This window comes from Aquarana catesbeiana, linkage group LG01, assembly GCF_042186555.1.
Source record: "Aquarana catesbeiana isolate 2022-GZ linkage group LG01, ASM4218655v1, whole genome shotgun sequence".
NCBI lineage: Eukaryota > Metazoa > Chordata > Amphibia > Anura > Ranidae > Aquarana > Aquarana catesbeiana.
In genome coordinates, this window is record NC_133324.1 from 306,405,221 (window position 1) to 306,418,992 (window position 13,772).

At 37.3% G+C, this 13,772-nt stretch overlaps 1 protein-coding gene across 1 annotated transcript; it reads left to right on the forward strand.

Moving 5' to 3' along the window:
• Positions 1 to 4,358: 4,358 nt before the first annotated feature.
• On the forward strand, positions 4,359 to 5,291 carry LOC141129085 (olfactory receptor 5V1-like). Its single transcript, XM_073616903.1, has one exon. The coding sequence runs from the start codon at positions 4,359 to 4,361 to the stop codon at positions 5,289 to 5,291; it is 933 nt and encodes a 310-aa protein (XP_073473004.1).
• Positions 5,292 to 13,772: the final 8,481 nt, after the last annotated feature.

Consider the following 13,772-nt stretch of genomic DNA (forward strand, 5'->3'; position numbering starts at 1 on the left):
AGTGGAGTGAAAGGCTCCATGCTCCATCCTGGCCCTTCCCCTATGCGTGTTCGACACGGGGTCACGTGTCTTCATCAGGGGGATTTGGCTACAACTATCCCCAGAGCTTTATGTAGGGTAATTCTGTGTGAGGTCACCCAGTAACAATAAAAAAGAGGGGAAATCCTGGGTAGTTCCCCTCTTCATTTAGGTGAACAAGACCAGGAAGTAGTGTGTTTTGAGATGTTGTCATGGGAGATGGCTATGAGCTCTTCCATTTCGGCGATTTTGTCAATTCTCCAATACCATTCTTTGATTGAGTGGGCATGTGTTTTGCCCCACAAGGTTGGGACACATAGCTTAGCAGCTTTTAGCATGTGCATAGCAAGAGATTTGAAGTAAGAGTGTCTGGGTATAGGAGTATGATGTAAGAGAAATTGGGAAGGGGAGAATTCTAATGTGAGGGTAGAGACCCTGGAGATTATGTTGTGGATTTTGCTTCAGAACTTTTGGATGATGGGGCATGACCACCAGATGTGGAAGAGAGATCCTAGTTTGGACTTGCATCTCCAACATAAGTTGGATATCGATGGTGCGAAATTGTGAATAATGGTCGGGACTCTCTACTACCTAGTGGGGACCTTATAGCTATTTTCCTGGGTTGAAACATTTATTGAGCCCTTGATGATGTTTTTAAATATTTGCTCCCAGTGTTTATCTGTGAGGTCTAATGATAGTTCTTTCTCCCAAAATTTACATGTCTTGTTTTTCGTGGGGTGTTTGGCAAAGAGTAAAGAGTAGATGGTTGAAACCACATGTCCCTGAGGTGTGTTCCCTGAGCATAGTGATTCTAGGGGAGTAAGCTGACAGGTCCAGTGAGGTTTGTGAGGTTTGTGGTTCGGACCAAAGAGAAGATGCTGTATTTGGAGATATGTCCATATTGCAAACTTGAGATCATTCATTTGGGAGACTAGTTCTTTGCAGTTTAGGAATGTGGCCCTGTGGAAGAAGTGTTTTACTTGGAGAATATATCAATATTTTTTATTTTCCTTCCTACTCATTATTATATGATGAACTGCTAAAATTGTAATTTCTTTACTTTTATACAGTCAGTTAATATAGTATGTTATATTGCATATGAATAGTCCATGGTTCCATATTCAGACAGCAGGTGGGCTTTGAGCTCCTTTTTACATGTTTTTTAGATTATCCTTAGTTGTTTCTGATGATTGTACAGCTCAGTGGTTCAAGCTCAAATTCACTAATTCAGGTGAATGAGTCAGAACAATAATTTGCCTGTCTTCCTTTCCCCTCCCTGCTTGTCCCCTCAGATGGAACCATACAAAGTTTCAAACAGGGACAGATTGAAAGTATACCCCTTTAGTTATGTTACTGTATCTCTTTAGAAAACCCAAAATGCTGGTTGCCAAATATTACTGTAATTTGTAATCTTCTGGCACAGCTGGTGTTAGTTCTGGTGCTTGGCAATAAAGTATTAGTTTTTTTTATTTTCTCCCTTTCTCCATTCACAAAACATATTGTACTCTATACATAGAATTAAAGGCATTGTGTTAATGGACAAGGAAAGAGAAAGGGCTGGTGAATGACAGGACCTCCCCTTATACATTCACAGAATGCCTTATAATCTGTAAATAGAATACACAATGTTTTGTAAATGGAGAAGAATTGCAAGATTACAGCTGACAGTAGGATCTTTCAGGGACAAAATTAGGATTTTAGCATCCCTAGCAACCATGCAGATGCAGTATAACCAACATTAGAGGTCATTTTTCTGGACAAAAAAAACATGTTTCCTGGAGTTTCATTTTAAGAAAAAATATCTGCCACCTTTTGTATAACTTATTAAGGAATGCACATGTTGGGGGCATATCAAGACAAATGTAGGCAAGTTTTATGTTCATTTTGTTTTCCATTCATTTCAGCTTAAATTTCCTTATTTTATTTTAGATATTTTCTTTTCTAAAATGTCAACAAATTAATATATATTTATTTTGTTTTCACAAAATATTAAATATAATTATAATCATTTCTCAGCGTGCTTCATTATTTCTATTTTCATAAATCCTGTGCACTTATCGTTTCAATTGTTTTTTATGTTTTACTCAAGGGGTTCAACAATAATATTGCGCATTGAGAGCATTGCTTATGGATCCTCATATGTATTGTTCCCTAGACTTCAAAAACCGTATAAAGAGAGGGCAAGATATTATTCCTTTTGATCAAGACTTCACTTCATTGTCAAAGGTAAAGGTGTGATCCATTTTGTACATTTTTACTTCTAAAAATGAATGTGATAATTTTGTCATGCACACAATAGTGTTTGTATTACCCAATTATCTCTAAACAACAATTGTTGCTTTCATACGAGATCAAAATGAACTCAGCTTTTTCCTTGGTTCTGTATGTTCTGTATATCTTTGTTTTTGTTTACTATATATGTAATCAAACTATGATAAAATGCATTTGTTTTATCTGATTAAACCTTCTTTTTCAAATCTGGTATTCACGGCAATTAACTCATCTCCTGGGATGATCAATACAGTGGATATGTTCTAGGTTCAATGAGTACTTTTGCACATAGGACTATTCTTTAATCTTCTAGTAAATGGTGTAAGTAGGGCACAGTCTGTTATATCTTAAGTCACCTTTAGATGGGAATTTATGAAAACTGGAGCAGACACAATCTGGAGCATCTGGGCATGGCAACCAATCAGTTTCTGTCTTCAGTTTTTTCAGTTGAGCTTTGTAAATTAAAGATATGAGCTGACTGATTGCCATGTGTAAATGCTCCAGATTCTGTCTGCTCCAGAAAGTGTGTGGGGAAATTTGATTATTTCCCCAAAGTCTCTATGATAACATCACGGGTATCAAGCTAACATATTTTTTTTTTCAATGTAACACCTGAACAGATACAGTAGGTATTTCTAGTCATCAAAAGAATGTAGACCACACTTCTCCCTCCCTGAATACCAACAGTATTCGTTTCTAATAAATAAAGACACTCAATGTAGAATCTTGGTAGATAATTGGCCGCCGCATGTTTATTGGTGTAATATTTAAGCAGATTAAAATCAATTGAATCATTTTTATTAATACATACACTTCTTGACTTGCAAATAATAATAATGAAAACAGCTCAGTGTTCAGGACTCGAGCAATACCACATATCAATAAACACAGGTGCCCCCTTTAAATGTAAAGAGTGACCAACCACATAACATGCCTGCAAAAAAAGGTGGCAGGTGGGGAGCTTGTTGCTGACTGCTGACCAACTGTGAAATATTCCTGCGGGGGCCGCTTTATATAGCGAGCCCCATTTCTAGAATACTCCCAGCTGCTCATGTGACCCTCTGGGAATTTCCATGGTGGTCGTGTGACATTCCAGGAAATTCCCCAATGTTACATGACCCCCTTTTTCCCACCTAAAAGTCAAATTATTTTTTCTTAAATTGACCCCTTTTTTAAACTAAAAAGCTGAAAGGGAGGCTGCCACATGCCCATGCTATTCAGACTTAAATACTTAAAGCATAACTCCACTTTCATTGAGAAAAAACATTCCCCCTGGGTGATCTATGTACATTGCAAGGATTATAACAACCTTTGTTGCAAATTCCTACCTTTTGTTATTCTGAAGAAATCTATGTGTGTTTATCTGTGCCTCTGTACTAAGTGGGTCTAATGGGAGTGGTTTCATAATTAATTGTCAGGTGTGCACCTGCAGGGCACTGATGAGGAAAACTGCTGGGCCTGCATCCCTTTAGATGTGCTCCTATTGAAAGTATCTCTCCAAAAATGACATTTTTGTTGCAGAGGATGCCTGAAATCTGAATATCTTAGTGCAGACTTCTGGGAAAATTGGTGAGCCAATCACACAAGCAGGAAATTATGTTTCTGGGGAGTGGACAGTACACACTCTGTGTACAGAACAACTCCAGGTAGCCATATTACAATGCATTCTCAGAAAATTACAACAGCTGCAGATTAAAAAGAAAAGGTCATTTTTAATAACATTCAATTACAAAATGACTTGTGTCACAATTATACATGCTATATTATTTTTTCTTTGTTTGCTATTTTTTTCCCCATGAAATTGGAGCTACCCTTTGAGCCCTCTCAGTCCATTCCATAACAAACAGCGAATGTGCTATGAAGTCTAGTAAAATATTGCAATATACCCTTTATTTAATAAACTGATAACCCTAATGGTAGTAACGCAACCTGTGTTTTGTACAGCTCTTGTGTCTGAAACAGCTCAGTGCTGTATATTTCTGACATCAGATGAAAGTAGTTTAGTAATATGTTCATTCATTTAAAAAATGTTCCTTTCTCTTATAGGCATATGCAAACCATAGCTCAGGATGTACAATGAAACCACAGTGTCTGAATTCATTCTTCTTGGTCTTTCCAGTGCTCCAGAGTTGGAAGTAATTTTATTTTGTGTTTTCTTTCTTATGTATATAATATGCATGACTGGGAATCTTATAATAATCATTATAACAAGTATTGATCCAGCACTGAATACTCCCATGTATTTCTTCCTTAGTAACCTTTCCTGTTTAGATGTAGTATGCACAACAGCCACTATTCCAAACATGTTGGCTCATTTCTTTTCTAAACACAAGGGGATATCATTCCAAGGATGCCTTGTACAAATGTTTGTATTTACTGCTGCTATGGACACAGAGTTTCTCTTATTGACCATTATGTCAATAGACCGTTACCTTGCAATCTGTAATCCTTTGAGATATAAGACTATTATGAGCAAAAAAGCTTGCTATTTTATGTCTGCTGTTGTGTGGACATTTGGATTGTGCAGCTCAACATATCACACATCAAGCACATTTCGTCTGTCATTTTGTGCATCCAACAAAATCAATCACTTTTTCTGTGAAATTCCACAATTGCTGGCACTATCTTGTTCTGACACAAGTATTAATGAGCTAGTTCTCATAGTAACTGATGTTGTTTTAGGAGTATTTTGCTTTATCTTTATATTCGGGTCATATTTATTCATTATTTTGGCAGTGTTAAAAATACGCACCGCTGCAGGGAAAATGAAAGCTTTCTCTACTTGTGCCTCTCATATCACTGTTGTGCTATTATTTTATGGAACATTAATATTTGCCTACTTTAAGCCCTCAAATGGAAATGCGTCAAACATGGACAAAGCAATTGCTGTTCTTTACACTATTGTAATTCCAATGCTCAACCCTATATTATATAGTTTGAGAAATAAAGAAGTAAAGGAATCTGTTCAGAAAGTTATATTTAGGAAAATTCATGCAAATTAGCTTTTGGATATCCAGTGGGTTTACCCTATGGTATTTGTTGTTTGTATACTGTATGAAAGAGAGTGCCCTGGTTGTATGATATTATAATTAAAATAACTTATGAATGAAAATAAAAACATTTCTTTTGCATTTGTGTTCTTTTTTTGTTGGTCTTGTCGTCAGGTGAGAACCGGATATAATGTAGAAATAATTACTGTGTTTCTAACAAAAAACAATAAAATTCTTGCACAAATCACAACATCATACTTTTACTTGTACACAGCTTAAAGACATGTGTGGCCAGTGTATTATAAAGAGCTGTGGGAACAGCTGTGGGTAATAACGATTGACCTTGACTTGGTTAAATTGATGATAGGCAACTCCTATCCTCATATTGATTAGTGGTTCCAAATTAATAACTACTGCAGTAGGGAACAGACACAAAAGATACGCTCAGCATCTTCCATCCATCCAAATAACTGTTCTGCTTTATTATGACACAATTGAAAGTTTTTATGCACATGATTACGTAGATATCACATTAATATTACAATTGTACGTTTATGGTAACAAGGGGCGTTACATAGGCAGACTAATTCTAATCAGGACTCGAAGGAATGTAAACATATACTGAAAACATTATTAGTGCTGTGTGCACAGTGAGTGCAGTGTGCAATACATACAAAATACAATACAATTATATGCACAACGTACAAATTTCCACTACACTCCCCAATAACCTGGATTTCATGTCCAACCAAAGGTTGTCTAAACCAGTTTCAATATATCTATATTATTAATAAAATTGTTAAACTCATATTAGAAATGAATACTCATTATTACTTAATGTTACTTAATTTCCCTTATTTAAATGCACTATCAAAGGATATTCAATTTGTGTAATACACGGTTAAATGTAACCTTCATTTTACCATGTTTGGAAAACAGATTCAAAATAATTGTGATCACATTGTTTACCATTAGATTCGTTAACCGGCACATTTTGTTATAAATGTTTTGTCTAAAAAAAATGGAATTGGCATGGTGTCCTTCCAGCTTATCACTGACATCTCATCTCAGCCACATTTCTTTCAAGAGAGCACAAAGGAGGGGGTCACATCTGCGTACATGACACACACAAGGGATAGAACTAAAGCTCCCAGCATTCACACATACACGAATGTATCTCTCTTAAATCGCTTACTTTTTCCCATTTGTACATAACACATGCATATCATTCTCTCACTTTCTTTTAACTCTCATTAATATTTCCCTGCCTAAATTCTGCTTTCCTTATTTTGTTCAGAAATCCTTTATAACTAGCTTCTATGATTCTATGATCAGACAGGCAGCCACATTGCACATCCCATCTTCCCTCTCTGACAACATATAAAGTATTCTGTTTTAATTCTCATTTCTCTGTTTCTGATTTTACTAGTTGTAGTGCCTGACCCCAAATTCATCCCACAACTTAACGTGAAAATGTTCCTTTCTGTCTAGTGTTATTGTCACCCTTGATCCATCCTGCTCACATAAATAGCTGTTTCTCTAGCTGTTTACTCTGCATGATTCTTAGTCCCTGTGGACCATGGTAACCCAGTTACCCATTGTGGATCTCTGTCCACATTAACCATTAATCTAGGGGCTCGGTTTAGGTGGAACCACACCTTCGGTTCATATATAGCACTCCTCTTGCACTGGGCATTTTTGAGGGACTTTTACCCTTCATTCCCTTACTTAATTTAATGCCAATAATGACTGGCCAGTCTTCTCTACATGTGCCTATACCCTCTTGCCTCTAAACTACTTTAACTAGCAGATGTACTACAGATACCTGTGAACAGCACTTATCTACCCTTTCTTATCTATAACACTCCGATGGACAATAGACAGTGACAACATAACATATAACCACCAATCAATACAGTTCGATTAAGGGGAGTAAAACAGGTACCCTTTGTCCCAAAAATGCCTTACCGATCAAGGAAGTCTGATAACTCAAATGTAAGCAAAAGGCTTACCTCAGCCGGCTGATTATCAGAAATTCCCGGATCGTCTCAAGCTCCTCGTTTCGGATACTCAGGGTCACCTGAAAACCCCTCCTGGCTGGCTCGCCATGCTGACTTGGTTAAATTGATGATAGGCAACTCCTATCCTCATATTGATTAGTGGTTCCAAATTAATAATAACTACTGCAGTAGGGAACAGACACAAAAGATACGCTCAGCATCTTTCCAAATAAGTGTTCTGCTTTATTATGACGCAATTGAAAGTTTTTATGCACATGATTACGTAGGTATCACATTAATGTTACAATTGTACGTTTATTGATAACAAGGGGCATTACATAGGTAGGCTAATTCTAATCAGGACTCGAAAGAATGTAAACATGTACTGAAAACATTATTAGTGCTGTGTGCACAGTGAGGGCAGTGTGCAATACATACAAAATACAAAACAATTATATATAGAACGTACAAATTTCCACTACAACCTAGAGCTCATTCTCTTCATGTTGAAATTAGAAATATCACCACTTGACAACATTCTATAGATTGCGATGTAAAACTTGAAGGAAGCAGTTGCAGATGTAATGCAGGAAAGCAGTTGCAAATGACTACGCCACAGGATTTTTCTATTTATGGACATTTTATCATGTGTTCAATCTCCTTTTATCTGTTTAAGACATAAAAATACTGTGTTGCAGCATATTATTAAAAAAACTGCTAGAATGTAGATGACTATACTAAATTAATGTTTTGGTAAAGCATTAAATACTATATAAATATATATTCAGGTTTTAAAAAAGGAAAATATAAAAATGTATTTTCCTATAATTATAATAATGTATTTTTCTAAACAAAATGAATAATAACACAAAATAAAGGTTAACTCAACTGTGAAAAATAGCAGATAAAAAATAATATAATATATATATAGATGCTGCACAAGCTATATTGTAATTTAACTTTATCAAAAGTCACCTTTCCTTTTCAATCTGCAGTCACTGTAATTTTCCAGTTAAAATTAATACAATATGGTGACCTGGAGGTGTTCTGTACATTCATGATTTCCTGCTTGTGTGATTGGCATGCTGATTTTCTGCACTAAGATATGTCAAATTTTTGGTACCCCCCTGTAATAGAAATTTACCTTTTAGTGAAATATTCCTCAAGAGTTGAAAAAATCTATAGGCATGCAAACACTGCAGCTTTCCTCATTAAAACACAGAAAATGCATCTGCTGAATATAATGAAACAGTCAATCCCATTCAGAATCAGGATCCAAAGGACATAGTGTAACAAACAGCTTGTTTCTTTAAAGCAGAAAAAGGAAGGACTCCAGAACAAACTTTGCTAGAATCCTTGAAGTGTACATTGATCACCCAAAGGGGAATATTTTTTTTCTTAACAAAAGTATAGGTACTCTTTACATTTGGTGCTGAAATAAAAGAATGCAAATGGTATCTCATAAAATGTCTTATTTTCTTTAGGAGAAGACAATCATGTGAATGTGGACAAAACTTTATTGCAGTCCCAGAGCTTTACCTTGCAAACAATACTTTCCAGTGTCAAGATAGACAAACTATTTGAAAGGTTCTCATAATCCTGTAGTATGGTCTGAAATGGGGTTGAGGTGTTTGTAATAACCTGTACTGCTATAAATCAGACATTATTGGTCCCCACTAGACTTTTTGCATTTTTGACAGCATAGTTTGTAAGTTTCAGGGCCAGTTAACATTGGGACATTCCCGCATGTTACTAAGGGATCTGGTTTTGACAGCCCACTCACTTGAATGCTCTGCAAAACACAGGGAAACATGCAAAAGGTAACGTAAGCCTACTTTTTCAGATCACACTGCACCAATCTGCATGGTACTGTAGTACCAAGTAGTTTGGTGACTGCAAACACACTGTTTGCAAGATGGCACCCATATGCATCTCACAAGGGCAGTGTGTTCACATGCTGTGCAAGAAATGTGCACAGAACGTGCCTTTCCCACGTTTTGGTGTGAATGGGTACTTGATTTCTTGAATATATTTTTGAAAATATTTGGCTGTGGCTGTTTCCTATTATTTATCTACTATGCATCCCAAGGACAGTACAAGGAAAAATGAAACACCAGTAGAAAGATACCATAATTTTATACATCAGTTTTGAAAAAAAAATCTTTACAGATACAACATGAGGTAGTAATGACAAAAAAAGACAACCAAAATAATATAACAATAAATGAATACAATTACACAGGTTTGGCAAAAAAATTGGCCATGACATTTTATTTTGGTTTGAACAAATATAACAACCATACTTTAGACTTGAAATTCAAACCATCAGAAAATGACAGTATTGTTTAGTTATCAAAAACTCAAGCAAATTTGCATTTTATACAATAACGAAGTCTCCCCGGATCCAAGGGCATACCACAAATAAGTGCTTGTGATGGGAGAGAGGGAGGTCAATGCTGAGATGTGGGAGTTTGAACTGCGGGAACATCTTTTTGTTAGTACCTACTGTTCACCTCTCCTTAGATGATTGCAGGCTACAGGCAGTTCATGAAAAAAATATTTAAAGTAAAAATAAAAGGTTACACAATAACTAACCTGTTAAATGTTGCTTCTCCATTGCCATGGTACTCCCTATATACATTTTCTAATAAATTGGGATTTGAATTTTTTTTTGTTCCATGCAGTTATATAGAGCTACATCTCAATCCTCTCCAGATGCTGTGGCATGAACTCTCTTCCAGCTGACAACTGTGCTCTATGGTAGGGATGAAACAAACATACTGGATTCAATTCACAGGATGTTCACTGAACTGCTCCTAGCTTCTGATTGTTAACCTGAATCCTATTGAAGTCAATCAGATATGAATCTTTAACCACCCTGGCGGTATGATTATGTCAGATTTTTGCTTCTCAAATCGGTACCTTGTTTTGCATAGAAATTTGGCGTTTTATATTGTAAGCCTGTAATTCTTAGTAATAACACACATAAATCTGTCCAAACAAGAGTCTAGTAAACATACCGGGTATGATAAAGTTTGAAACACGAAATCATAAATTATAATATAACAAATAACTATAAATAATTATAAAAAATAATAATATAATAATAATAATAAATTAATTTCCCCACGATTCACTATCGCTCAATTCTGCAAGTGTTCTAATTTACTTTCGCTGTTTTCTAGCTGGTCTAAATTCACTTTTGACATAAAAGGACACTTTTTGGTTACCATGGACAAGCTCATGTTTCCAGGAAGAAAGAACAGTATATATAATATAAAACTGCATGCAGGGCACTGGACAAAGCACTAGGGACAAAAAGGATGTGAAATGATTTGATACAGTAATGTAATCTGTAAGATTACAGTGTACTGTATGTGTTATAAATTTTGTACTTTCTGAATTTGCCGCCAGGTTCCGCTCCATGCATCACAATGCTCGCAGGGAAAGGAGCCTGGAACACAGAACTTCGGGCAGAAGACACAGCCCTCAGACACAGCAGGGGAACATTGCAGGATCCTGGTGACAAGGTAAGTATACTGGACCAGGATTCTGCAATGCAATCCTGAGTGTGGCTTGGGGCTACTGCTAATGGTACTGAAATTTAACCAGGAGCCACACTCGGGATTACCACCAGGGAGGTTAAAATAAATTTTGGTCATTTGCAAGGCTAATAGACAAATGATTGTCAGCTGCTTTGAGGAAATTCCTTTCCTCTATACCAGATCTTTATATTAGATGAAGGTCAGGAATAGATGTCAACCACTTAAAGGATATCTAAAGGTTAGTTTTTTTTTATTTTTTATTTAAAACAAACATGTCATACTTACCTCCTCTGTGCAGTTGGTTTTGCACACAGTGGCCCTGATCCTCCTCTTCTGGGGTCCCTCAGCAGCGCTCCTGGCTCCTCATCTTCTCTTCTCCCTTGGGGCACTCCTGTGGGTGTGCTCCCATGTCCTGCTGCTGCATCTATTTACACAGACAGCAGGACTCGGCCCCACCCCCGGCTCTCGCGTCATTGGATTTGATTGACAGCAGCAGGAGTAGGGTTGCCACCTCATCCCTTTAAACTCAAACACATATTAATTACACAGGTTCTATGGCTGATGAAGGTGGTAATTAAACTCACTTGGTGCATTATCTGCATTAAATTAACCTCAAAACCTGTGTAATTAATATGTGTTCGGGTTTAGAGGGATGAGGTGGCAACCCTAAGCGGGAGCCAATGGCTGCGCTGCTATAAATCTATCCAATCAGGACCCGAGACACTGGCTTGAGCTGGTGTGCTCATCCCCATCGCTGGAAAGACCGGGTTCAGGTAAGTAAAAGCAGGGCTCTGGGGTGGGGCAGTTGCATCACAGGAAGTATTTCACCTTAATGCATAGAATGCATTAAGGTGAAAAACCCTGAGGGTTTACAACCCCTTTAAGGACTGGAAGATTTTCCCCCTTAATGACCTGGCCATTTTTTGCAAAACGGCACTGCATCACTTTAACTGACAATTGTGCGGTCGTGCGAGGCTGTGCCCAAACCAAATTTTTGGTGGTATTTGATAACCTCTGCGTTTTTTTTGCACTATAAACAAAAAAGACCGACAATTTTGAAAAAACAAAACAATATTTTTTACTTTTTGCTATAATAAATATCCCGAAAAAAAAATTAGATTAGGCCAATATGTATTCTTCTACATATTTTTGGAAAAAAATTGCAATAAGCATATATTGATTGGTTTGCGCAAAAGTTATAGCATCTACAAGAGAATAGATTTATGGCATTTTTATTATTTTTTATTTTTTTATTAGTAATGACGGTGATCAGCGATTTTTAGCGGGACTGCAATAATGCGGTGGACAGATTGGACACTTTTGACACTTTTTTGGGACTATTGACATTTATACAGTGATAGTGCTATAAAAATGCACTGATTACTGTATAAATGTCACTGGCAGGGAAGGGGTTAAAACTAGGGGTGATCAAAGGGGTTAAATGTGTTCCCTGGGAGGTGTTTCTAACTGTGGGGGAAGTATACTGACTAAAGGAGGAGAGAGATTGCTGTTCCTAATCACTAGGAACAGACGATCACTCTCTACTACCCTGACAGAACGGGGATCTGTTTGTTTACATTGACAGATCCCCGTTCTGCCTCTCTGTGGAGTGATCTCGTGTGGCCGACGGAGATCGCGGGTAACAGCCACGTGCATTAGCTTCCCCGCCATGCAGCGGGGATGCGCGCGCCTGCTATAGGTGTTTAAAGGGCCGACGTACAGCTACGGCGGTTCGTGGGAACGAGCCTACCTGCCGCAGTATAATGACGGCGGCTGGTTGGCAAGTGGTTAATGGGGCACCCCACATAAGAACAAAAAGAAATGGATTAGGGTTTCCCCTAAAAATGCATGCCAGGCCAGGCATGGAAACCCTCCAAAACTCATACCAGACCCTCAAAAAGAAAAAGGGGAATTTATCAGAATCTGGAACCCCCTTAAAAAAGGAGCTCCCCAAATATTGCCCCTACATATGTGAATAAGTAAGTAAATAGGTAAATACGTTTTTTTTTGTGTTTTGAGAAATTAATTTAAAACAAAAAATTGCTGCTAAAAATGAGAAAACAAACAAAAAAAAAACCCAGCATGTATTTCCTCCAAAAATCATTTACAGACCTGTATCCTTGATGAGGGTTATGGATTTGAAGGGGGAACACCAAATTGCATGACTTGCTTCTGCAATTGGAGGTTTGGCTCAGTGGGTGCAACAAACTCATTATTTAGTTTTCCTGCTCATTAAACACTGAACAGCCAAAGGTTGGACTGAATCTTACATCAGCCTGAATCTGAATGTCATCTCTACTGTATGAATTTAGTAGCTTTGTTGTTGGCCCTCCACAGGACACACAGACTAGCTAAAGCTTAGTGGTCACATGACCACATAGAGAAACTTAAAAAAGGCATGTATCTGATGCACTCTTTTATGCTAGTATGTGCATGTACAGGGTACGTGGGGATGAGAGCTTAAAAAACTTTGGGATGTTTTTATTCATTGTGTGATACTTCAATTTTTTTTTAGGTTACTTAACTTTATTGCTATAACATACAGATATAATAACCTCCTATGTGATAGCATAATTGAAATGACAGGTCATCTTTAAAGAAACATCAGGGGTCTATTAGACCTCTATTATCCCCTCTGGATCCAATTAAAACTGATCAATCACAGATTGTGCTTGATCAACTTCTTATCTAACCAACGTAGCTAGGGAGTGACAGAGCTAAACCTAGAAGTCAGAAAATGCTTGTCGCTTGCAGGTTCAGTCACCAGAGGGAAGATCAACAAATCGATCTTCCCCCATTACTTTACCCACCGACATCAAACACACATCCCTCCTGGGCTGTCAGGAGGGACAGCAAAGCCCAGAACACATGGCCAGGGTAGTCATGTTGGGGTTGGTATCTTTTTTAATTTTGTGGAAATGATCAGGTGGCTTTACAGCGACCTGAAT